We start from the raw sequence: 22,941 nt of genomic DNA, 5'->3' as shown, positions 1-22,941 counted from the left end.
AGCCTGCTCACGCCGGCGCCTGCGTAGTACTATTTTAGTAGTAGTATTTTGCAAACCTGAGAAAGCCTCCAGATGCTTAGGGGGACATTTGAAGTAGGAACTCCTTCACAATGAAAATTGATCATTTATTGTGCAACATTTCAGTCACGTAGACCTTTGGCATGCCTAGTGGCTGTCTGTGTGATACAAATGTTGCAAAATAATTGTTCAGTCTGCAAGTGACTGGTCGAATTACAAAAGCCTCAGATAGAGTAACTCCTCAGATATTGTCCTCTGATGCGTTCGAAGAAGGTGGGGAGGAGAGAGGATGAGAGGAATCAAGGACAGAATGTAGAATGTGTTTCTTGCCTTGCCAGCGTAGTGGTGCACTATGAAGCCCTTGTTCCAGCTATTGAAGTGGTCGTGGGAGCTGATCTGGGACTGGAGCTTCTGGATCAGGGTCTGGTCAGCACCCTCGCCCTTGGCATGCATGGTGGCACACACGTCATCCAGGACACTCATGATGCCAAGAGGGTTCTGATGAGAAAAACATGTGGTGTCAAGAACTAGACCCCAATCACCAATCAACATTGCAGTTTCCTTTCCGCTCAAAAGTGTTGCCCCTGACAATTGGCATAATTTATTTTTATGATGCATAAATTCTGGCATGCAGGAGAGAGAATTGGCAACATGTAGCCTACTTGCACCGACATCTCTATGAGGACGTAGAGGTCGTTCTGCTCAGTCGGGCTCTTCTCTGACTTGGCGCCCCAGTGGTGGAATGAGCTTCCCACCACTGCCAGGACGGCAGAGTCACTACCTATCTTCCACCATAGACTAAAGACCCGTCTCTTTTGGGTACACCTGGGCTCCTCCTCCTCAGACCAATCCATCCCCTAACACCCTATTGTACATGACCTGAACTTTAAATCAAAACAAAAAACAACAACTTGTTTTCTTCCTTTCTCTAGCAGTGTGACTGCCGAATCACTGCACTTGTTCTTATCGAAAGTTTTACTTATGATGACTGTTGTATAGGTGATTCACTTACTTCAACGAATGTACTTATTGTAAGTCGCTTTGGATAAAAGCATCTGCTAAATGACTTGAATTCATTAGAAACTTACAAATTTACACTGAAACAAATATGGAGAAATGGAGAGCCACATATGCTGCACATACTTTACAGCTCAAACCAACAAACGCTGTAACAATGTACTCTGGTAAGTGTGTGGAGGAATGATGGCAGTGCTTGTTGTGCTAAATGACATCAAATTGTAGGAGTGTAATCTTTGCACGCGTTCGCTATTGGAGAAACTACACTTTCCACTTATGTCTTTAAAAGGGCCAGTTCACGCAAATTACACGTTTTGGATAACCAGGGGGGTAATCTACAGATCCTGAGGAACAGCAACTAAAACCATGGCTTAGTTTACTTCTGCACCAGAACGACAGCTTTGGGCCGGCGTTGGAACACTCACCAACTTGGACTCAATGAGGTCACAGACTACTTTGTTGTTGAAGTAGTCGATTGGTGTCCACTTGATTCCCTCCTGCACATACTCCTCCTGCAAGAAACAGACAGAGTATGTAAAATATAAGAACATGTGTAAAGCTAAAGTAATGTAGGTGTATGATGTAAGTGGATAAACGTTCCAAAGAGGCAACACTTTACCTGTTCAGCTTTTAATGTGAGCTCAATGAATATCTGCTGCAGTTTCTCGTTGACAAAGTTGATGCAGAACTGCTCAAAGCCGTTTTTCTATTAGGAGCATGTCAAAAGGTAGATTATAAACAAAGAAGAAAATCACATTTTACATCATGATAACATATAAAATATTACCATTTAATAATAATGATTCTACAATTAAACGTGGCCAAGGGTTACATGAAACAAGAGTGTTAGTGTTAGTGTTGGTGCTGCATTGATCAGCGTAATAATAATACCCACCTGGAAGATCTCAAAGCCGTATATGTCCAACACACCAATGTTGAATTCCTCATGGTCTTTCTGTATAGCCTTGTTGATAGACTGGGGTTCAAGTGGAAGGAAAGAAGTGTGAGGGGGGGTGAGAGAGAGATAGTGAGAGAGAGAGAGAGAGAGAGAGAGAGAGAGAGAGAGAGAGAGAGAGAGAGAGAGACAGAGAGAAGGGAGGGAAGAAGAGAAAGAGGAAGGAAAAGGCGAAGTGAGAGGAAAAAAAGGGGAAAAAACACACAACGTAGGGAGAGAGGAAAATAAAAATAAATAGTCCATAAAAGATTGCTTCATAAGTATGTGCTGAGTGGGGATTCCTTTTGAGAGTCGCATTTATCTAAATACAACCAAACATTTCTACATTGTACATAAGAAAGCACAAATGTTTACAGTAGGTTTACAATCTCTCGTCCCCATAACACAGAATTAATCTCATATGGCAACAATTCAGTTGCATTTTCTTTTTTTCTTATGGTATTCATGGATATGTGTAGCTACTGCAGTAAACGCCTTAACAGGGAACAAGAGAGGACATGTGTAAGCTCTTCTGCATCACAACTCATATCATGAGACATGCCTCATCTTGTCTCACCTCCCCACATATAGCAGTCAAATGAGAAATAATTAAACCAGAATCAGTGTAATGCAGCTTTTTGGTATAAGGATAACAGATATGCTTATGTCCCAGTGCAAGACAATTAGTAACATAGATACTACCCTGAGCAAGGATGCAATATTGCATGTATCACGGCACGGCGTGCATTGCATGCATGTCTGTCCAACTTAAAAGGGAGCGTTTATGCTTTTGAAATGAAATGCAGCCCAGATATAGCCCAAGGTGGATGTTAAGTAGGATCCTTGGAATAACCCTACCTTTAACACAAACACTAACCTTAACTCTTACCCTAACAATAACTTAGCCTCGTCTCCAGTCTTTGATCCGCAAGATATCTACTCAGCCTGGTCAGTCAGCTTTGCATTTCTAAGATTCAAACTAAAAATTAAAAATAAATATTCTGAGGAGGTACTTTTTGGTCAGTTACATCTTCGAATCAATCATGACGTTGTACAGGTGGGGCTCCAAATGGTAACAGGGATGATATTTAAGTTAAGGTCAGCTAAAGTCGAATCGCATTTCTTTGCTATCTTTACCAACATAACAAAAAGCATGCTAAAAAAGTGCAAGTTAGAGAGACCGGATGTGGAGAAGTGAAGGGGTTCCAGACTACTACAGCCACGCAGGAGGTAGGGGTACTCACATCAACCAGGTAGTCGAAGAGGCGGGAGTAGAGGGCCTTGGAGAGGGCGTCGCGTGTGAAGGACGCCTGCTCCGTGTTGAGAGTGACGGCAATGGTCTCTGTCTTGCCCCCCCACTTGCTGTCCATGATCCGGCTGGTCAGCTTGCTCTTCAGACCCTCCTGAGAGATGCCCAGCAAGTAGGCCGGGAACGCCAGGACTGGAGAGAAGACGAGAAGAGAGAGTGAAATATGGGAAAGGAGCTCCAAGGAATTTCCCCCTTGTTTGTCCTTTTTTCTTAGCTATGTCTTATGCAGGGATTGAGGAAATCAGATGGGTTGATTTGTTGAAATCAAAAACATGCTTGTATGTGTGTGTGTGTGTTAACGTGCTTCAGCTAGGGGGAAATCCTGCTCTACTTCTCTCTCTACATGTAGGTCAGTCAGCATTAGTCTGGGCCATGGGCAAACATGCAAATCTATGTGATAAGCAGCACCACACTAGAATCCGTGTGGAACAAATATGCCGGTTTGTGTTTGTCTGTATATGTTCTGTATGTCTGCCACTGTAACATTTATGGCATTTAGCAGACACCTTTATCCAAAGCAACTTACAACAAATACATTTGTTTCAGTAAGTGAATCATCTATCATAAGAAAAAGCAATATATGCTAGGACCTGGGGCTATTGGCAATCACAAGGCTAGAAGACCCTTTTTTTTTTTTTAAAGGAGAAAAACTTTACAGGGAGGTAGTGGGGATGAAGAGGTCTTTAGGAGGGACAGTTAAGATGTAGCCTGAAGAGATGGGTCTTCAATCTACGGTGGAAGATAGGTAGTGAGTAAGTGTGTGTGTGTAAAAATATCCTGTATAACAGCTATGTATATGTGTGAGTGTATTACACATGTGGGCATGTGTGTCAGGTGTGTGTACATGATATGTGTGGAACTTACAGTCCTCGCTCTCCACCACAGCGTAATTGCCCTCTTCTCTGAAAGCGATGTTGCCTAAGTGAAGGATGCCTGCTACGATCTGCAGCACAGTGTCCTGCTCGTCCACAGACAGACCTACGACGGACATGGCCTCCTGAAACACACACACATACACACAGATATACAAACGTGCACACATACACACACACACACACACCTGTCACAAAGACTGGTGAAAAGTGCAAGAGCGCACCATGGTGTCAGAGAACTCTTTCTTGTCATTGATGTCATCCACGGTGTAGGTCCCTGACTGGTTCAGGTAGAGGTAGTAGTCAGGTGTGGTCACCCCAAGGTTCTCCCTCTGCTCCTTGGTGGTGCCCCCCAGGAGCTAAGGGTCAAAGATCATACAAACATTATCATCACAAGTTCAATTATTTCTGACGCTGGGTTAGAGAAGAAGCATTTCATGATTGATTATGTCCAAAGCTGCTGTTCTGATCCATGGGCCTATCACTTGACATTCTATGCATGTTTCATATCATATGTTAAAGAGATGCTACAGGATGATCTTTGTCTCTAATTAGTGGGCTGGCATCAGCAAGTCCAACTCTTGATATTCCAATTACTTATTTTACTTTCACTTATTAGTGGGCTTGCTTCAGCAAGTCCAACTACTGTTCTTGCTCATACTTATTAGTGGGCTTCCTTCAGCAAGTCCAACAATTGTTTTCGCTCATACTTATTCTTATTAGTAGTGGGCTTGCTTCATTAAGTCCAACTATTGTTCTTTGACATACTTATTATAATTATTATTATTAATATATTATTAGTATTAACAGGAGACCTGCAGAACACATTATTCAAATGATTACAGGCTCATCCTATCTATCCATGACCTTCTCATTGTCTTACATCAGGTATCGTCATTCTAGCATGACGCTAGAACTACAATGTGGACGGAGTCTGTCGTAAGACAATGATGACCTTCTAACATACTATCTATCTAACCTTCTAACTGTCTATCTTTCCAACCTTATATCTACCTAACCTTTCAACTTCCTAGCTATCATCCTTTAACAGTCAATACTGCTTCACTCAGTATAACCCATACTGATTAACCTCTTAATTATTGATGTATCTATACCTCCCCTCTCTCATCTGTCCATCCTCTCTTCCATCTATCCATTCATCCATCCATCCATCCAAACCATCTTTAACTTTATCCCCTACCATAATACCTCTCATCTATCTATCCTTATCTCATCTTTCCCTCACCTATCTATCTATCTAACCTTCTCTCATCTATCATCTATCAATTCATCCCTCCAACCAACCAACAAACCATCTTTAACTTTATCCTCTACCATAATAAGACTATCACGTTTTTCAACTGCCCAGCAAATCTATCTATCTATCTATCTATCTATCTATCTATCTATCTATCGTCCAAACCATCTTTAAACTTTTTCCACTACAAAATAAGTTTCTTCTGGAACTTATTTTTCTAGCTCTTCTTATTATTCCAATTCTTCAGAATTTTCTGCATGCTACTCCTCCTAAAACATTTAAGTGATTCACACCAATCCAACTTGAAAGTGCAAACATGGAGGTCTACGGAAACAAAAAGATTGAATTGGACCACTGCTAGTACCTTTCAAGCTATTCACACCAATGCAACTATAAAATATGCTAAAAAAATCCAAATGATCAACCCTGATAGAATGTCTCTGTAACCTATTTAGCTTTTTGTACCTCCAAAAACTCTCATCCGGTTAACATGGTGGAATGTTGATTTAGGCCAACATTCTGTGAGCTCCTTTGTTACTGAATCTGCCATGAAACTTTCGTAATATTTTGAACATTTCTGTCTTTTTTCAAGGATCTGTCTGTGTTAGTGAGTACTCATTTTAGAACTAGTGGCTGAAATTATACAAAAATCCTGTACAGTAGCATCTCTTTAATAGGCTACCCAGTGGCACATAACATGGACATGCTCTAGGTATGAAATGGAGGCTATTTCCTGTACACTCCCATGGTTCTGATCTCTCATACCTGGTAGTAGATGTGGAAGTTCCTTTCTTCCTGGTTCTGGGACACCACTCGGGATTTCTCTAACAGAAAGTTGGAGATCTTCCCTCCGTCAGGCTCTCCTCCTCGACTGAACTGGATCTCAAAGTACTTTCCCTGGTAGACATAGACTTAGTGGATAAAGCTTCCTATTTTACAAACGGAAATTAGTCCTAGTATTCTTTGTTCAACTCAGTCACAATGAAACAAAGGAAAAAATCTCTTGGTTGGTGTCAGAGCCTGCTCTGTAACAATTTAGCAATAATTTTCGATTTAGAAATACCTGAAATAGCTTAGTATTACTTTATAAAAATGCAAAAACATGTTATATAGATTTTGTTTTTAACCACAGACTACGAGAACCAATCGTGAAAGGAAGCCACTGCTGTTTGTATAGTATGTGACATTCTTGCATACTGCACCTCTAAAGAGTTTACTAAGACTACCTACTGTACAGTATCATCAACGACCAAAATAACCTAAGCTGTCGTTGCTCAAACTGACAATTGGTATTTCCAAACAATCCTACAGGATCCTTCATCATTCTCAGGGTGGGACTGGTATCAAGCGTGGAACTGGTATCTTGTTCTTTATAACATGCAAAATTCTCATTCCAGTTTTCAGACTGATTCCTAACTCTGCCTCTGCATCCATATCCCTCAACATTCTGAGAGTCTTGGTGGTGCCACTCACAAAGCGACTGGAATTGTTGTTGCGCACGGTTTTGGCATTCCCAAAGGCCTCCAACAGTGGATTAGACTGGAGGATGATGTCTTTCACTTGCTGCAGGAAGAGAAACGGTGAACAAAATAAATATTCCTAACAAAGCATTCACTCTGTTTAATTCTGAGCAATGTAAGTGGAAGACTGGAGATGAAGGACAGTGAGAAAGCACTAAGAGATGTGGTTTCATGGACCCAGATGAAGCCTACTCCCAAACTAAATTGCATTACAGTCACAATCACTGGTCATGTGGTTATGTGCACAAGAATGTCATATTCTTGGACTATGGCTAATCCTACTACTTTTGGACTAAAAAACATGAGTCTTCCATTAAGCAGTTCAGAAGTATGACATCTAAGGTTATTTTGATATTCATGAAATCCCTTTAGATTAACTACAATAGAGAACCTACACCTGGTTTGATGTAATGAGAGTCTGTGGGACCTGACAAAAATAAGAAAATACAAGTGACTGAAGTGATATAAGGAAGAGACAGAAAAGATACCCCACACATGCACATACACACACATACCTGTACTTTGGGTCCTCCTCCCGACACTTTGGAGATGTAGCTCATGATGTATTTGGCTGCTACAGTCTTTCCAGCTCCACTCTCCCCACTGCATTGAACATGTGAATTAGGTGAAACAGATTCAAATCCTTATTGAACGTAGAAACTAGGTGAAACAGATTCAAATCCTTATTCCTTCATCTGCTCATCTCCCATTGACAGAATGCATTAATGAGAAAATTCAATTAATCATCTGACCTGATGATGACGCATTGATTCTCGCTGTCAATCATCATGTTTCGGTACATGTTGTCAGCCAGGGCATAGATGTGAGGGGGGTTCTCATACTGGGCCTGTCAGAGGAGGGTCCTCCTCATCATCATCATCATCATCCATCATAGTCAACATACAGTATGCATATACTATCTTCAATCTCTTGGACTGAGTAAAACAATTCCTAGATCTGTAACCCCAGTCAACCTTTTTAAGTATTGACCCATGATCACTTTTATGGATATTGAAGTTACCAGCTGAAGAGCTGTCTTGTCTCGTACCAAATACAATGATACAGGACTGCCTGATGTATATCTAAATTGTGTGTGTAAACGTGTGTTAATATGACGCATAGAGTACTGTATCATCAGCATACAAATGAGATGTAATTTAATTATTGAACATAGAAAAGAGAAGGGGGCCAAAACTTTTGATTGTTGCCCTTCTAAAAAGACACATTGCACAGAACCGGTGAAGTGATTTATCAGAGAAACCAATGTTTTAAAGCTTTGTTTATAAGCATGTATCACTACATTATAATGTCTTACTTCATCTCATAATGGTCTTGAGCTATTATCAACCATTTTCCATCAGTTGAGAAAACATCTTCATGGACAGACATAACATAATATGATACATTATAAAGATATAAGGCATCATAAATGTCTAGAATGAGAAAATGCATTATACCTGAGGGCTTTAAGTAAAATCTTACTTGTACTGTAAATAGATACATTATTACTGGTATAGTGGTAGTGAGACTGAGATGGTAAGCCTTAAGGTTACTCATTAACTGTGTGTTTAACAATGGCCAAAGGCAGGTTGTATGAGTCAGACATATTAAAGTGGGGAAGGCCTACAGTATGTGACATTGTATGAGTCAGACATGTTAGTGGATGACGTTGCACATTGATAAACCCCACTATGCCAACAGCATCGTACGGCAGAGTCTCTCTGTCTAAAATCAAAAGGGTTGCAAATAAAAATATTAAGACTTGCTCCCAATGAAAGTGTGCTCTGGTTTTTCTTTTTTTTTTTGGGGGGGGGGTGGTGGAAATGGTGGATACTGAGCAATACATCTCATATATCAAGGCCAGAAGGGTCTCATACTGCAAGACTAATTCTCTACGTCATGCTGTCTTGATACAACGTATAATGCATGAGTAGACCTAATGGTAGCTCTCACACTGTGCCATGTGACCAAGCCCTCTCTCACCCTCCCCTACAATGTTAATTGCCAGGATAACGGCAGTAATGGCATTATATGCAAATGTCCTTGTGAGAACTTGGCTCGTTGCAAACACTGTAATTGTGCAGTGTCTGCCCGGTGTAAGCCGAGGGCATGACGGCTGGGGGTGTCTCACAGATACAGCAGCAAACTAGATCCTTGTAACAGTACATCTCTCTGCTGAATGGTTGAATCATTGATTGTGAAGGTGTAGCGATGACTGAATGGCCAGCAACGTGTGTGTGTGTGTGTGTATACTCACAGCCCCTTGGTAGAGCTCCACCTCTCTCTCAGTGAAGTAGGGAAGCTGTTTAAATGGGTTGACAGAGATCAACACTGACCCTATGTAGGTCTGAGGAATGCAGGTTAAGGAAATTAATCAATGAATGAATAAAGAAATCAATCCCCAAAGGAGGTGCATTGCAATGAGCATTGCCAATAGTAACACTATGAATACATAAGGCTGAGTCTGCCTTTATTGATATAAAATGGGATGTTGGTACAAATTCCCTCCTCCTCTAAACTTTCATGAAAATGATGCATTGTAGTCAATGAGAAATGTGCATTTATGTGAAAAAGTGTGTGAGAGAGAGTGTGTTAGATAGTTTGTAAGTATTTGTGTGTGTGTGTGTGTGTGTGTGTGTGTGTGTGTGTGTGTGTGTTGGTAGAGCATGGCACTAGCAATGCTACGTTTGTGGGTTTCGCTGGGACAATATATACAAAAATGTATGCACTCACTATACTGTCACTTTGGTTAAAAGCGTCAGCTAAATGGCATATATTATTAAGGCAGCAATGGTACATTGGCACTCTTGGAGGTATACATTTTGCCGAGCGTGTGTGTGCAAATAAAGGATACAAAGATGTAGTCATCCATGTATCTCTTCTTGAGGTTGTCGGTGATGGCTTCTTCGTTGATCTTGGATAGCAGGACCATGTCATCAACTCCACTGACCTTAACATTCTGGGTCTGCCAGTGGTAGCGCTCCTTACTCCCCTGAGAGAAAGAATTTTTTTTTTTTTTTTAAATGAGAGGAGGGGAAGGGGGGGAGGGGTGTCAGAGGGTGAAAAGAAAGTTAGACAATCTCACACTAAAATCATCATAACAGAGCATGTGTTGTTTGTTTGGTTTATAATTACATAGTTGGGTCATCTCCTGACTGCACTGCATGGGCCAATAGAAATACAAATCACTATAAACTCATTGCAGGACAGTCCTGGGTCAACATATTCTGTACTGAGAAGCCCAAACACGCTATATAGGAATATATAGCAACTCTTGAGCACATGTATTCACATTCTCTCTCTCTTCCACAGTCTCTCTTTGTTTCAACTCCTCTCCTTGTTTGTTGTGTGCACTCATGTACTCATTAAGTCAACGCTGACCTGGACTGAGTAGTCGGAAAGACTCCCTAGGGGTAGGAAAGTCAGAACTGTTCTCCCGTTGATTATCTAATGAAGTAAATGCTAAAATACTCCGAAGTAGATTTGGACTGAGAAGTATGTTTTCTTCTTTTGGCTCTATACTACAAATAAATATATAAGGTTAAAGTACAGATTGTCATTGTTTAGGGTATTTGCATTAATATTAAATAAATATTTCACCATTTAGAAATGACAACAGTTTGCATACATAGTTCCCCTATTTCAGGGCATCAAACGTATTGGGACAGATTAATATAATGTCCAAATTAAGCACTTGTGTAGTATTTGGTCACTGTATATGAGCTCTTGACAGTTGCTGCTGCAAAAATGGCATGCATCTCTGCATTGTAGAATCACATATTTCAGTTTGGCTGGAGTGTTGTAGCACTGTTTAAGGAGGTGCACTGACTGAATCTATACAAAATAAGACACATAATCCAAGACGCTTCATTATTGTGTTCATTTTCTCAATTCAATGCTGTGTGAAAATGGAAGAGGAAAAACCAAACTCAAACACACTGAACTAAAATCAGTTGTGACGAGTAAGTAAACTAACAATAGACCTTCCCTTATTGTAGCAACAAGCAGACTGCACCACCCACTGCTATATCGATAAAGCTTTTAAATAGATTTTTTCCACCACAAAAGGCTATTACACAACCACACCATTTCAAAAGTGGAGCTGTGGTCACACTCAGCTAAAGTGTGGATTTCTCAACAGTTCGCACTGATGCGTTTACTCTTTTTGAAATCACCTCAGGTGACGTCTTAGACTGGCCAGCCTATGAGCCTTTGAGCCTATTTCAGCCCAAACCCTTGGAAAGGTGTGGGACCTCCGGAAAAACCTAGCCTTGTGATCTGTTAGTAACAATAATTATGTGACAACAGATGTTCGTGGCTTGCAACAATTCAGTTCTTGTTGGACAGTAACAGTTCGGTGGCTTATCTAACAATGAAAGTGGAACCAAACACTGTTACTGTGGGCACATTCCAGGTGACTTCCTCTCCTTGATTCCCTGGTTGCGTCCCAATAATCTTTCTTCTATTCCTCTCACTCTTCTCCTCGCTATCATCTCAAAATGTATTGGATGAAAATATCTAAGGGGAGGGACCTTGGATCTTTTATCCTCCAATGTGTTTTGAGAAGGAAACAAGGAGAAAGAATGCGAGGAATAGAGGAGAGAGTTCTGGGACACACTGTAGACAGGTATCAGTTGTATTTCTTTCCCCTATCTTGTGCCATTAGATCAGCATCAATGACAAAGAGAAGATGAACTGTAGCCAACAGAGGGAGTGCTGCATTGGGATACACAACAAGTGATGAAGGCTGAGGCCCAAGAAACATGTCACAGTGTTTAATCTGTTCAGCAAACATGACAAATTAATAAAGGCATTTTCAAATGGAAGAGTGCCTGGGTCCTCTTTTGTTGTTTGTGACAAGACTAAAGCCACTCTAGAGACTGAGATGTGTGTACCATTCTCAGCCCACACTTTTTTGAACATGACAGAACATTGTGACAAGGAAATGCTACCATGTGCCTCCTCAACTGCGTGTGTAGTTTCACTATGATCATATCTCCTCTAAATTCTAAAGTCAGAGTTTTTTTTAACTATACTTCACTGCTTCATTGTTTGCTGTACGTATTAAAGTATAAAGGTAGACAGTGAGTGAGAGAGGTGTCAAAAAGATTATGTTAATCCTGGTATTGGCATCCTATTAAATTGATGTCAAACTGGCCCAAGATTAGTATCTAGTGGTGACCCTAAAATCTTCCCATCCTGGATTCCCAACATTCCTTCCCCCTCCAGGAACTTGTTTGGTGTGGATAACTCTGCCCAGACACGTTGATCTACTTTAACTCATCTGAATTGACTTCCATTTCTCTTTTGACAGCGAGCATTGCAAAATAAACAACTTGCTTGCTGTGTAATTTATGATGTGTTTAGGGGAGAAGAAGAATTAAGGTGGTGATTGTGTAGACTGAGGTTAAGATCTTCAATTGCAATCTTCAGTTTAGCTCAACATCCCATTACTGTTTCTGGTCCTCTTTCGCTTCGCTCCCCTTTGTGACCACTGATCTAAAATGCCAGGACAGGTATAAACTATATAATAAAAACCTATTCAGACCACTCACAGTTGTCAAGGAAAAGAAACATGAATTACTTGAAACATGGATTGGACAATCGAGGTTGCAGTAACCAACGTGCATTCATGACAAGAGAAAAACATGCAAAGTTCTCATTATGAGAAGGGCTGCTTATTCCAGTCTATTCAAGAAAATGCGATTCTGCTCTATTGATTTATAGGCCTCTCTGAGCAGTGCTTCCTCCATGTCTTGTGCGTCTAATCCGCTCCGTGTCGGAAAGCTGTTTTTTTTTTTTTTTTTTGACGGAGAGCTGACATTCCCAGTCGGTGAAAAGGCTAAGATTTTGACTCACTGAGTTGCCTAGATTGGTCGCGCATTCAGAACACACGTTAGACGTTGAATTACTGCGATTTTGCTGGCTTATAGATGTATTAAAGAGTGTATTCAAAGTAATATTAAATGCATAATACTGACCATTTTCGCTTGGTAATAACTTCCTGCTTCACAGCATTAAGTTGAGAAATCCACCTTCCTCCGAAAACTGGAGGACCGATCCAAGGAATGTTCCGAGCTCAGGTGAAACTCGATGTTCATAGCATACTTAAACAGTTAAAACAAACATTAATCTATTGATGCTGCACTTCATTTGTTCGGCGTCATCCACTTTGTATCTTATTGGACATAAATCCCTTTTCTCCGTGTTCCAAACTTCACAAGTTCTGAGAAGGTGGGTCCGAGTGGTAGTCAGTAAAATAATTTACTGAATAGCGGCGTGTGTGGACAGGTATGGGAATACCAGGCCTACATGCATTGTGGGAATAGGGTGACACACCACTAGGTGACACCTTGACGCCCCCTAGCGGCGTTCCAATTAAAACCCCTCCAGTTACCAGCAGGGTCTGGCCCAGGGGTCAGTCGGCCGTCTGGCGGGGAGGTCAACCTAGTGGCCACTCGTGGTACTGTTGTAGTCCTCACTTACAGTTCTGCCCAAAAAGACTGGCAGAGTCGGTATTGTTCTTGGCCAAATGAGGTCGATTCCAGCGTGACTTTCATGTTCTACAATTACTTTCAAATATACAAATGCATACCTTGGCCATCGTAATGTTTTAATGGCCCAGATCAGACGATAGAAGCATTTGTCGTACTTCGATAAAATGCTCTACGCCAGCCAGGGCACACTGTGTTTGTGTTGCGAGCAGGTGGAAAACTGATATTAAAAGTTCTGGCAACTCCACATTAAATGGTTCCAATTGTGTTTTGTGTCGTATAATTTTAAACATCCACCAACATTTTAACCACAAAAAAACGTCAAGAAGTATTAGAAATCACATAATTCTATTTTCTGGTCAGACAGTTCTGAGGTCTGTATGGGTGTTAACTTTCCTACGCTCCGTTGCACAAACAAACTCACATGGCTAACTACAATCAGCCTCATTCAGCCATGTATGCATGAACCTTCTAACTCTGATTTCGAAGAACAGGCAGAGCTCCCATCACATTGAAACTTGCTTCATCATACCAGATTCACTATAGCCTATTAGCAGAGGGGGTTGTAATGCTATGACTAGCTAAACAATGTTATCTAATGCAGTAATATGATGTTTGATTCAAAAATGTTTGGAATTTGCTAGCTTGCTGCATTATCATACATGACATTCATCAAATAGATGTGTTTATAGTTCTGTCCTTTAATTACCAACTATTTAGCTACTGTTGAACTTTGTAAATACTGAGCTAATTCAATGACTTGGCTAAGATGCTTATAGTTATGCACCTGTCAGTATAATTCATATTAATTCAATGACTGCCATTAGCATACTGTCAACCTGGCACCCTATGGTGAATTATTGAATACAAATACAAATACAGTATTCACAGCTATATTTCTCTATATCCTATGTACCGGTGCACATGTGGAGAGTGGCAGATAATGCCCAGAGGTGTAAAACCTTTGCTGCCAAGATGTTACACCGGTGTGTATGAATCATATGAAGCAGTTTTCTTCACAGCTGGTGCATGTCCGTCTTGTACAACTTATGGTAATGAACAGGTGCGGAGAGCTTGCTGAAGATCCCAGGTGACCTTACATCCTGGCCTGGAGCCTGTGTGCCTGAACCCCCCTTTTCCCTCCAAAATGCACTCAATCAGTAGGGCAGACCATGGACCCATATCGTTTTAAAAGTTCCTAAGTTGAGTAAACATCTGTATGCTAGGAAACACACACACACACACACACACACACACACACACACACACACACACACACACACACACACACACACACAGTATTGAATGACACAAGGGAAGCTACACTCATTGACTATTCAATCAAGGCATCAGGTCAAAATCATCATCATCATCACCATCATGTCTTCAAGTGGAGGACAGGTTCAGAGGAGAGCTTCATACTTCATCAGCAAGCATCAGGGATTACACTGTAAAACAAAAGCACACAGACAGAGGGAGGGCATCTTCCATTTGGGATCTTTTTTCATAGCATTTGATCATTCATGTCTGGTGGAGAGGGCTGAGCTTTGCAACATCTTTGAGAAGGTGCTTGTTGGTCAGCACTTTCTCAAGCCTGTAGAAAGGCTTGGTTGCTAAAAGAAAATAAACAAACAAGACACACATACAAAGGAAATATGGAAGATATACATTGAAATACAGTACATACAGAAAACATGTGTGCTGAAGTAGCAGGGCCCATACCAAAAGTCTTTGTTGGAACATTTGCTTGGGAGGCTGCACAAATGTGTTTATGATACTTACTGAAATGCAGAAATCATTGTTCATTTATCATAGTAAATAAATAACGCAATCAGTAATTATATGGTCTCTGACCCCAATGACATGAGTCTAAACCAATCAAAATGTTCTACACTTAGTTTAGTTAAATATGGTGGCAAGCGCAGCCCAGCACAAGATCCATAGCCTGACGGAGACCATCGACGCCTTGCAGGCCCAGATGGAGGACTTGCAGACTCAGGTGGAGGAGCTGAAGGACGCCCAGGCGGACCGCTGCAAGAGAGACCTGGCCGAGCAGAGATGCAACCTGGGAGCACAGAGCGTGTCCTGCCTCAAGGAGCTGTACGACCTGCAGCAGGAAAAGTACCTCGCCTACAAGAGCCGATAACCCATTTCCAGGTTACAAGATGGCGGCGCGTGCACACGCAGCGACCACTCGCGCTCCAGAGAATGCGGTGTTTTGTTTGTTTAATAAGTGTTTGCCCGAAAGTTTGTCGTGTTCGTCTCGTCTGTCTGCGTCGAAATACAAGTACAGTCGACAGGCTCTGCTAGACATCTGCGAGAGCAAGATTTACAACGTTTTGGACACCACAACAGAGACACTCAAAGAGCTCGGATTACTTCGCCGGCCCGCGACTACTCGACCCGACCCGACTCGACTCGACTCGACTGCCACCACTCCCCCGGAAAGGAGAGGTCGGAAGCGGTGCGCGAGGAAGCAGAAGAGGGGCAAGCGCGGAGGTATCCGGGCTAGGCTAGCGGCTAGTCCAACTCGCCCAGCCATACCATCCATCATCCTGGCCAACGTACGATCCTTGGACAACAAAATGGATCATATACGACTGCTGAGGTCAGCGAATCGGACAGTGAGTAACTGCTGTGTACTTGTTTTCACTGAAACATGGCTGAACGACAACATCCCCGACTCCGCTGTACAACTTGAGCAGCTGACATGCTATCGAGCGGACAGAGCCCTCGTCAACGGAGGTAAACAGCGTGGCGGCGGAGTTTGTGTTTACATTCGTGATGCGTGGTGCCGGGACGCTGTGGTAGTATGCAGACACTGTTCACCACTGGCGGAGTTTATGATCATAAAGTGCCGTCCTTTCTATCTGCCGAGGGAGTTTACTGCGGTCTTGCTAGCCGCAGTATACATCCCTCCAACCTCCAGCAACAGTGACAGGAATGCGGCACTTTGTGAACTGTACCAGGCCATCAGTGAACAACAGACAGCACACCCAGATGGATTTACCATCCTCGCTGGAGATTTTAATCATGCTGACCTTAAGACTGTCCTACCAAAACTCCATCAGCATGTCAATTTCCCAACAAGAGGGGAAAACACCTTGGACTTGGTCTACACTTCTCACAAAGGAGCATACAAGGCCTCCCCCCTCCCCCACATCGGACTCTCTGATCACATCACTGTCATGCTAATGCCAGCATATAGGCCCAGAGTGAAAGTCGGAAAACCGGTCCGGAAAGAGATAACTGTGTGGCCGGAGGGGTCCAGGTCTGCTCTCAAGGACTGTCTTGCAACAACAGACTGGGACATGTTCAAGCAAGCAGCCACACAGAACAACCATACGGACAATGAGGAGCTCACAGACACTGTCCTCTCCTACATCCGTAAGTGCTCTGATGATGTGACCCACAAAAAAACCATCATCACTCGGGCTAACCAGAAGCCATGGCTGACAGGGGCAGTCCATCGGCTGCTGAGGGCCAGAGACAAAGCCTTCAGAGCCGGGGATGAAAATGGCCTAAGAACAGCGAGAGCCAGCCTGTCCCGTGGCATCAGGAAAGCAAAACGGGACTACACCAACAAGATTACCTGCCACTTCAAGGACAGCAGAGACACGCGGAGCCTGTGGCAGGGCATTCAGACCATAACGGACTACAAGCCCGCGCCACAGACCTGCGACAACAACATCTCTCTGCTCAACAACCTCAACAGCTTCTTTGCACGGTTTGAAGCAACAAACACAACAAGCCCACAGAAAACCCCACCCCCCCCCCACGATCAGGTCCTGTGCCTGTCTGCTGCCAGTGTGAAGAGGACACTCTCTACCATCAACCCCCGCAAAGCAACAGGCCCAGACAACATCCCAGGCCGTGTGCTGAGGGACTGCGCAGAGGAGCTTAAGGATGTCTTCACGGACATCTTTAACACTTCTTTGCGTCAAGCTGCTGTCCCATCACATTTCAAGACCTCCATCATCATACCTGTGCCAAAGAAATCCGCTCCATCCTGCTTCAATGACTATCGCCCGGTAGCACTGACCCCCATCATCATGAAGTGCTTTGAACGGCTAGTCATGTCTCACATTAAGTCCATCCTCCCACCCTGGACCCCTTTCAGTTTGCATACCGAGCAAAACGTTCCACAGAGGACGCAATCTGCTCTGCTCTCCACCCAGCCCTCACCCACCTGGAAAAAGCAGACTCATATGTGAGAATGCTTTTCATAGACTTTAGCTCAGCATTTAACACCATAATCCCGCAACAACTGATCTGTAAACTGGACCAGCTGGGGCTCAACACCTCCCTCTGCAACTGGCTGCTGGACTTCCTCAGCGAGAGACCACAAGCAGTTCGAGTCGGCAACAACACCTCGAGCAGCATCACACTCAGCACAGGGGCCCCCCAAGGCTGTGTGCTCAGTCCCCTGCTCTTCACCCTGCTGACTCACGACTGCACATCAACCCACAGCACCAATCACATGGTGAAGTTTGCGGACGACACAACTCTGGTGGGTCTCATCTCCAAGAACGACGAGACCCACTATAGAAAGGAGGTCAACCTTCTGACCACGTGGTGCAGAGACAACAACCTCCTGCTGAATGTCAGCAAAACGAAGGAGATTGTGGTCGACTTCCGGAGAGGGCACACCGAACACCCACCACTGACCATCGATGGTGCTGCTGTGGAGAGAGTGAGCAGCACCAAATTCCTGGGGGTGCACATCAGTGAGGACCTCTCCTGGACCACCAACACCGCATCACTGGCGAAGACAGCCCAGCGGCGCCTCTACTTCCTCCGCAAGCTGAAGCGAGCGAAAGCTCCCACACCTATCCTGACAACATTCTACCGAGGCACCATTGAAAGCATCCTGTCCAGCTGCATCACTGTGTGGGGCGGTAGCTGCACCGAACACAGTAGGAAAGCACTGCAACGCATTGTGAACACAGCTGCTAAGATCATTGGTGCCCCACTCCCTTCCCTGCAAGAGACTTACTCCACCCGCCTCACCCGCAAAGCTACCTCGATTGTGAGCGACGCAAGCCACCCCGCACACAGTCTGTTCAGCCTCCTGCCTTCTGGAAGAAGGTATAGGAGCCTCCGTGCCCACACCAACAGACTCACGAAAAGCTTCATACCCCAAGCTGTCAGGAAGCTAAATTCTCTCCCCTCACTTCCCCCAGCCACATCCTCCAAGCCGTCAAGAAGCTGAAACCACCACCCCCCCTCCCAACCCTTCAGCCCCCCCCCCCCCCCCCCCAAAAAACACTACGGACTCTGGACAATCCACTATTCTATTGCTACAATGCACTATTGCACTATTATTATTTTTTTTATACAGAATACACAGTATTTGGCTGCTACTTACTGTCTTTACTGACTGCTCTTTTTGCACTGTTTAAATTATTTTTATTGAATGTTTTACTTTTAGTATGTGTTATCTGTTGTGCCTGGGCACTTTATCTGTCTCACCGTGGGAGAGTGAGAAACGTCCTCTCGATTCCTTTGTATGTCTTGACATGTGAAGAATTGACAATAAAGCCACTTTGACTTTGACTTTGAGAGCCTGCGCGTGGACCGTCCCTGCACGGCACATGGGTCCGTCTACGTCCAGGACCGCGAATGCGACCGGGACCCTGAGGAGGAGCACTCTGCCCTGCAGCGGTCCGTCCAGACCCTGCAGGCCCAGCTGGCCTCTGAGTGGGGGCGCCAGGAGGTGGCGGAGCAGGAGACGGTGCTGATGGCCATGGAGAACAGCACCCTGGAGCAATGTCTGGCCGTGCTGGAGGGCTGCCGGGCCAGGCAGAGGGAGCTGGAGGACGAAGTGGAGGAGTTCAGGCAGCTCTGGCGCGCCGACTACGCCACCAGTGCCAGCAGGAGGCCTGACCGGATGCTGCTGCCCAACACGGTCTTCTTCCCCCCGGAGGAGAAGCCTGGGCTGGGTCAGGCCGAGGAGGGGGAGAGGGTGGAGAAGGAGGTGAAGGAGCAGGGGAGGCGCAGCCTGCAGAGGTGCAGCAGCGAGAGCGTGCTGAGGGGGGCCAACGCGGAGGAGATCCAGCGAGGCCATGAGCGTACATGCGTCAGGCGGTCAGAGGCGGTGAAACAGAGGGGCATCTCCCTGCTCAACGAGGTGGACGCTCAGTACAGCACCCTGCAGGTTAAATACGAGGAGCTCCTGCTACGCTGCCAGCAGGAGGCACAAGGGCTCAGCCACAAGGCCGTGCAAATGCCTCACAGTCCCCAAGTCAGCAACCGAACCCGAAGACGCCGATCCAGCTGCGTATCCTCCTCCTCCTCCTCCTCCTCCTCCTCCTTCGTTCCTGAAGACGGACCGCAGCCGTGCTCTTCCAGGAGATCTTCACCCGCATTCAGAAGACCAAAGAGGACCTGAGTGAGAACAGGAAGCTGAACCAGGGACATTGACTCTGAGGGCGCTGACTTTAAGGACAGTGATGACAGTATTGTTTTGTTTTTCTGCCCCGTTGATGGGGTTTGCACTCATTTTTTATTTTTTTTTGGGGGGGGTGGGGGGGCTCAGGGAGCAAGGGTGGTGTGTGTTTGTGTATGCGTGCATGCATACGTGCGTGTGTGCGTGGGTGTGTTCGCTCGCACCGTAACATCTGTGCCTCTTAAACAACATGAACCTTCACCTGTCGTCTCCATCCCTCCCCAACACACTCCCACGGTTCCGTCAATAAGCACTTTTCTTTCCTCATCTGCTTGATTACTTCCTGTCCGTATCTAAGAGCTTGGCTCTGAATCATTACCTAGCCAGCCAGTCAGCGAAATGGTGGATTGTTAAACGGTTTGTTTTTGCATCCTGTTGCTACCCACCTGTCAGCCTACAACGGTTCATATGCTCTGTTAGAGGTCCTCTGTTGTTCAGTTGGTAGAGCATGGCGCTAACAACGCTTAGTTGTGGGTTTGATTCCCACTGGGACCTTTTTGCACCTCCCTTTCTTCATGTGTTCAATACTTTTTCCCTGTGTCATTTCACATTATTACACATAACTTAATTTCTGAACTTATTTGTTTTGGTTTCTTTGTATGTATGGATTACTTGGGTTGTTCCCAACATCTGGTGAAAATGTCATGTCAATAGTACCTTTGGAAATATATTTACTGAGAAAAATGGTGACGTGTTCAATACTTATTTCACCCGCTGTATATACTGAAATGTATGCACTCACTGCAATGTAAGTCGCTTTGGATAAAAGCGTCTGCTAAATGGCATATATTATTATATATTATAAGTGCAGTTCTCAACAAGGAATGAGGGTCATTGATAAAGGACTATGGTACTATGGACAATTCCAATGATGCATTGTCTTTCCAGCTCAACAAGGTAAGATTAACCAAGTGACTTGGGCATACATTAAATCAACAATAGAAACATGAATACACACCTTGGCTCTTCTTCTTTTCCAAGGTTACTTTTAACAGCTGTGTGCCCAGTTTTCTGTGTCTGTTTTTGTGACTGTATACAGCTAACATACAGCTAATGTTAGATACACCAGGATCGTCCAACATACTGCCAATTTTGGGAGGCAGGCTAACATTAGATAACAAGTATAATAAAGCAGTTTAACAATGATTTGAATTGGATTGGGAAACAGCTAGCTAGCTACTTAAATGTTCGAGCAGGCTCATCTGACCGACGATGGAGCTTGATACCAGGAGAGGATGAAGAAGGGAGGGCACAGCTCCATCAAACTAAGAGCTTTCTGTTGGTAATTTTTGAAGTTTGAAGCTCTCCTGTGCAAAATAGGCGCTGCACATGCAGGTTTTTGACTTAGTCACCAGTATGGCCATGACTCTCCAAAAACGCAATCCACTTCATCTCTCGGGAGGTGAAAAAGGGTTCTGCGTTGGGTATCCGGGGACGACACAAACACGGGGTGACGGCATGCTAAGAGCAAGTGAAATTAGGCTTTTATAGATATAGAGATAGATTACAATAGACAAATGGATAGTTATAGATAAATGGGTCGAAAAGAGTGTGGGTCTCTTAAACGAGGGACTAACAAGTTTTATTTGACTACTGCTGTAGGCGGAGGATAATGTGCAGAGACATCTTTCTGATTGGTGCATGCAAATGAGCAGGGCATTGTGACAACGTTGATCCCGCCCAATTTAGGCCCAGTGTATGTGAAGGAAAATGGGGAAATGTTTAGATTGATATATCTCGAAATTGCAATGTAATACAATTCTCATACCTTTTTTATGCTTATTATATGCCTACAAGTCCCCAAACAACATAATTAAATTGACAGCAGGGAATTGACTTGCCAGGACCTTTAACATCTGCAACTAGGCTACAGTATGTACACTACATGGCCAAAAGTATGTGGACACCCGAATATCACACCCATATGTGCTTGTTGAACATCTCATTCCAAAACCAAGGGCATTAATATGGAGTTGGTCCCTCCTTTGCTGCTATAACAGCCTCCACTCTTCTAGGAAGGCTTTCCACTAGATTTTGGAACATGGCTGCGGGGATTCGCTCCCATTCAGCCACAAGAGCATTAGTGAGGTCGGGCACTGATGTTGGGTGTTTGATGAGGTTGAGGTCAGGGATTCTGTGCAGGCCAGTCAACCCCCTGTGCAAGTTCTTCCACACCAAACTCGACAAACCATGTCATTATGGACCTCGCTTTGTGGACGGGGGCATTGCCATGCTGAAACAGGAAAGGGCCTTCCCCAAACTGTTGCCACAAAGTTGGAAGCATACAATTCTCTAGAATGTCATTGTATGCTGTAGCATTATGATTTCCCTTCACTGGAACTAAGGGGCCAAGCCCAAACAATGAAAAACAGCCCTAGACCATTATTCCTCCTCCACCAAACTTTACAATTGGCACTATGTAAGGTAGCGTTCTCCTGGCATCTGCCAAACCCAGATTCGGCCGTCAGACTACCAGATAGTGAAGTGTGATTCATCACTCCAGTGAACATGTTTCCACTGCTCCAGATGCCTGGAGTGCTTTACACCATTCCAGCCGACGCTTGGCATTGTGCATGGTGATGTTAGGTTTGTGTGCGGCTACTCAGTTGTGGAAACCCATTTCATGAAGCTCCCGGTAAACAGTTCTTGTGCTGACGTTGCTTCCAGAGGCAGTTTGGAACTCGGTAGTGAGTGTTGCAACTGAGGACAGACGATTTTTACACGCTACGCGCTTCAGCACTCCCGTCCCGATGTTCCCACTTCAAAATAACAGCACTTACAGTTGACCAGGGAATCTGACATGTTGGAAAGGTGGCTATGACAATGCCACGTTGAAAGTCACTGAGCTCTTCAGTACGACCCATTCTACTGCCAATGTTTGTCTATGGAGATTGCATGGCTGTATGCTTTCTTTTATGCACCTGTTAGCAATGTGTGTGGCTGAAATAGCCAAACCCACGGATTAGAAGGGGTGTCCACATACTTTTGGCTATGTAGTGTATGTTCTCAACAATGGTTCTAACTTGCTACTGCAAGATAATAGAAGATTGTAATGGAGCTAAATATACATT

At 44.1% G+C, this 22,941-nt stretch overlaps 1 protein-coding gene and 1 pseudogene across 2 annotated transcripts in view; one reads left to right on the top strand and one right to left on the bottom strand.

Annotated features, from left to right (window-relative positions):
* Positions 1–13,172, bottom strand: part of myo1eb (myosin IEb) — a 32,768-nt gene extending 19,596 nt beyond the window's left edge. Inside the window, exons 1-14 of the mRNA XM_083679524.1 lie at positions 12,910–13,172; positions 9,783–9,920; positions 9,186–9,275; positions 7,681–7,775; positions 7,444–7,531; positions 6,882–6,971; positions 6,174–6,305; positions 4,375–4,509; positions 4,143–4,275; positions 3,214–3,410; positions 1,931–2,011; positions 1,655–1,741; positions 1,461–1,547; positions 349–516 (exon numbers count right to left, since the gene is read on the bottom strand). Of these exons, the coding sequence (XP_083535650.1) occupies positions 349–516; positions 1,461–1,547; positions 1,655–1,741; positions 1,931–2,011; positions 3,214–3,410; positions 4,143–4,275; positions 4,375–4,509; positions 6,174–6,305; positions 6,882–6,971; positions 7,444–7,531; positions 7,681–7,775; positions 9,186–9,275; positions 9,783–9,920; positions 12,910–12,912 (1,524 nt within the window). The 5' untranslated portion in view covers positions 12,913–13,172. The remainder of the gene's footprint in view (positions 1–348; positions 517–1,460; positions 1,548–1,654; positions 1,742–1,930; positions 2,012–3,213; positions 3,411–4,142; positions 4,276–4,374; positions 4,510–6,173; positions 6,306–6,881; positions 6,972–7,443; positions 7,532–7,680; positions 7,776–9,185; positions 9,276–9,782; positions 9,921–12,909) is intronic.
* A 2,159-nt stretch (positions 13,173–15,331) lies between these two features.
* LOC310811366 (cerebellar degeneration-related protein 2-like) lies at positions 15,332–19,845 on the top strand (annotated as a pseudogene). Its single transcript has 2 exons — positions 15,332–15,597; positions 19,037–19,845. The product of its transcript is annotated as a cerebellar degeneration-related protein 2-like (transcript).
* Positions 19,846–22,941: the final 3,096 nt, after the last annotated feature.

Source organism: Argentina silus (assembly GCF_951799395.1).
Source record: "Argentina silus genome assembly, chromosome: 10".
Lineage (NCBI taxonomy): Eukaryota > Metazoa > Chordata > Actinopteri > Argentiniformes > Argentinidae > Argentina > Argentina silus.
This window is presented reverse-complemented; position numbering and strand designations above follow the sequence as displayed.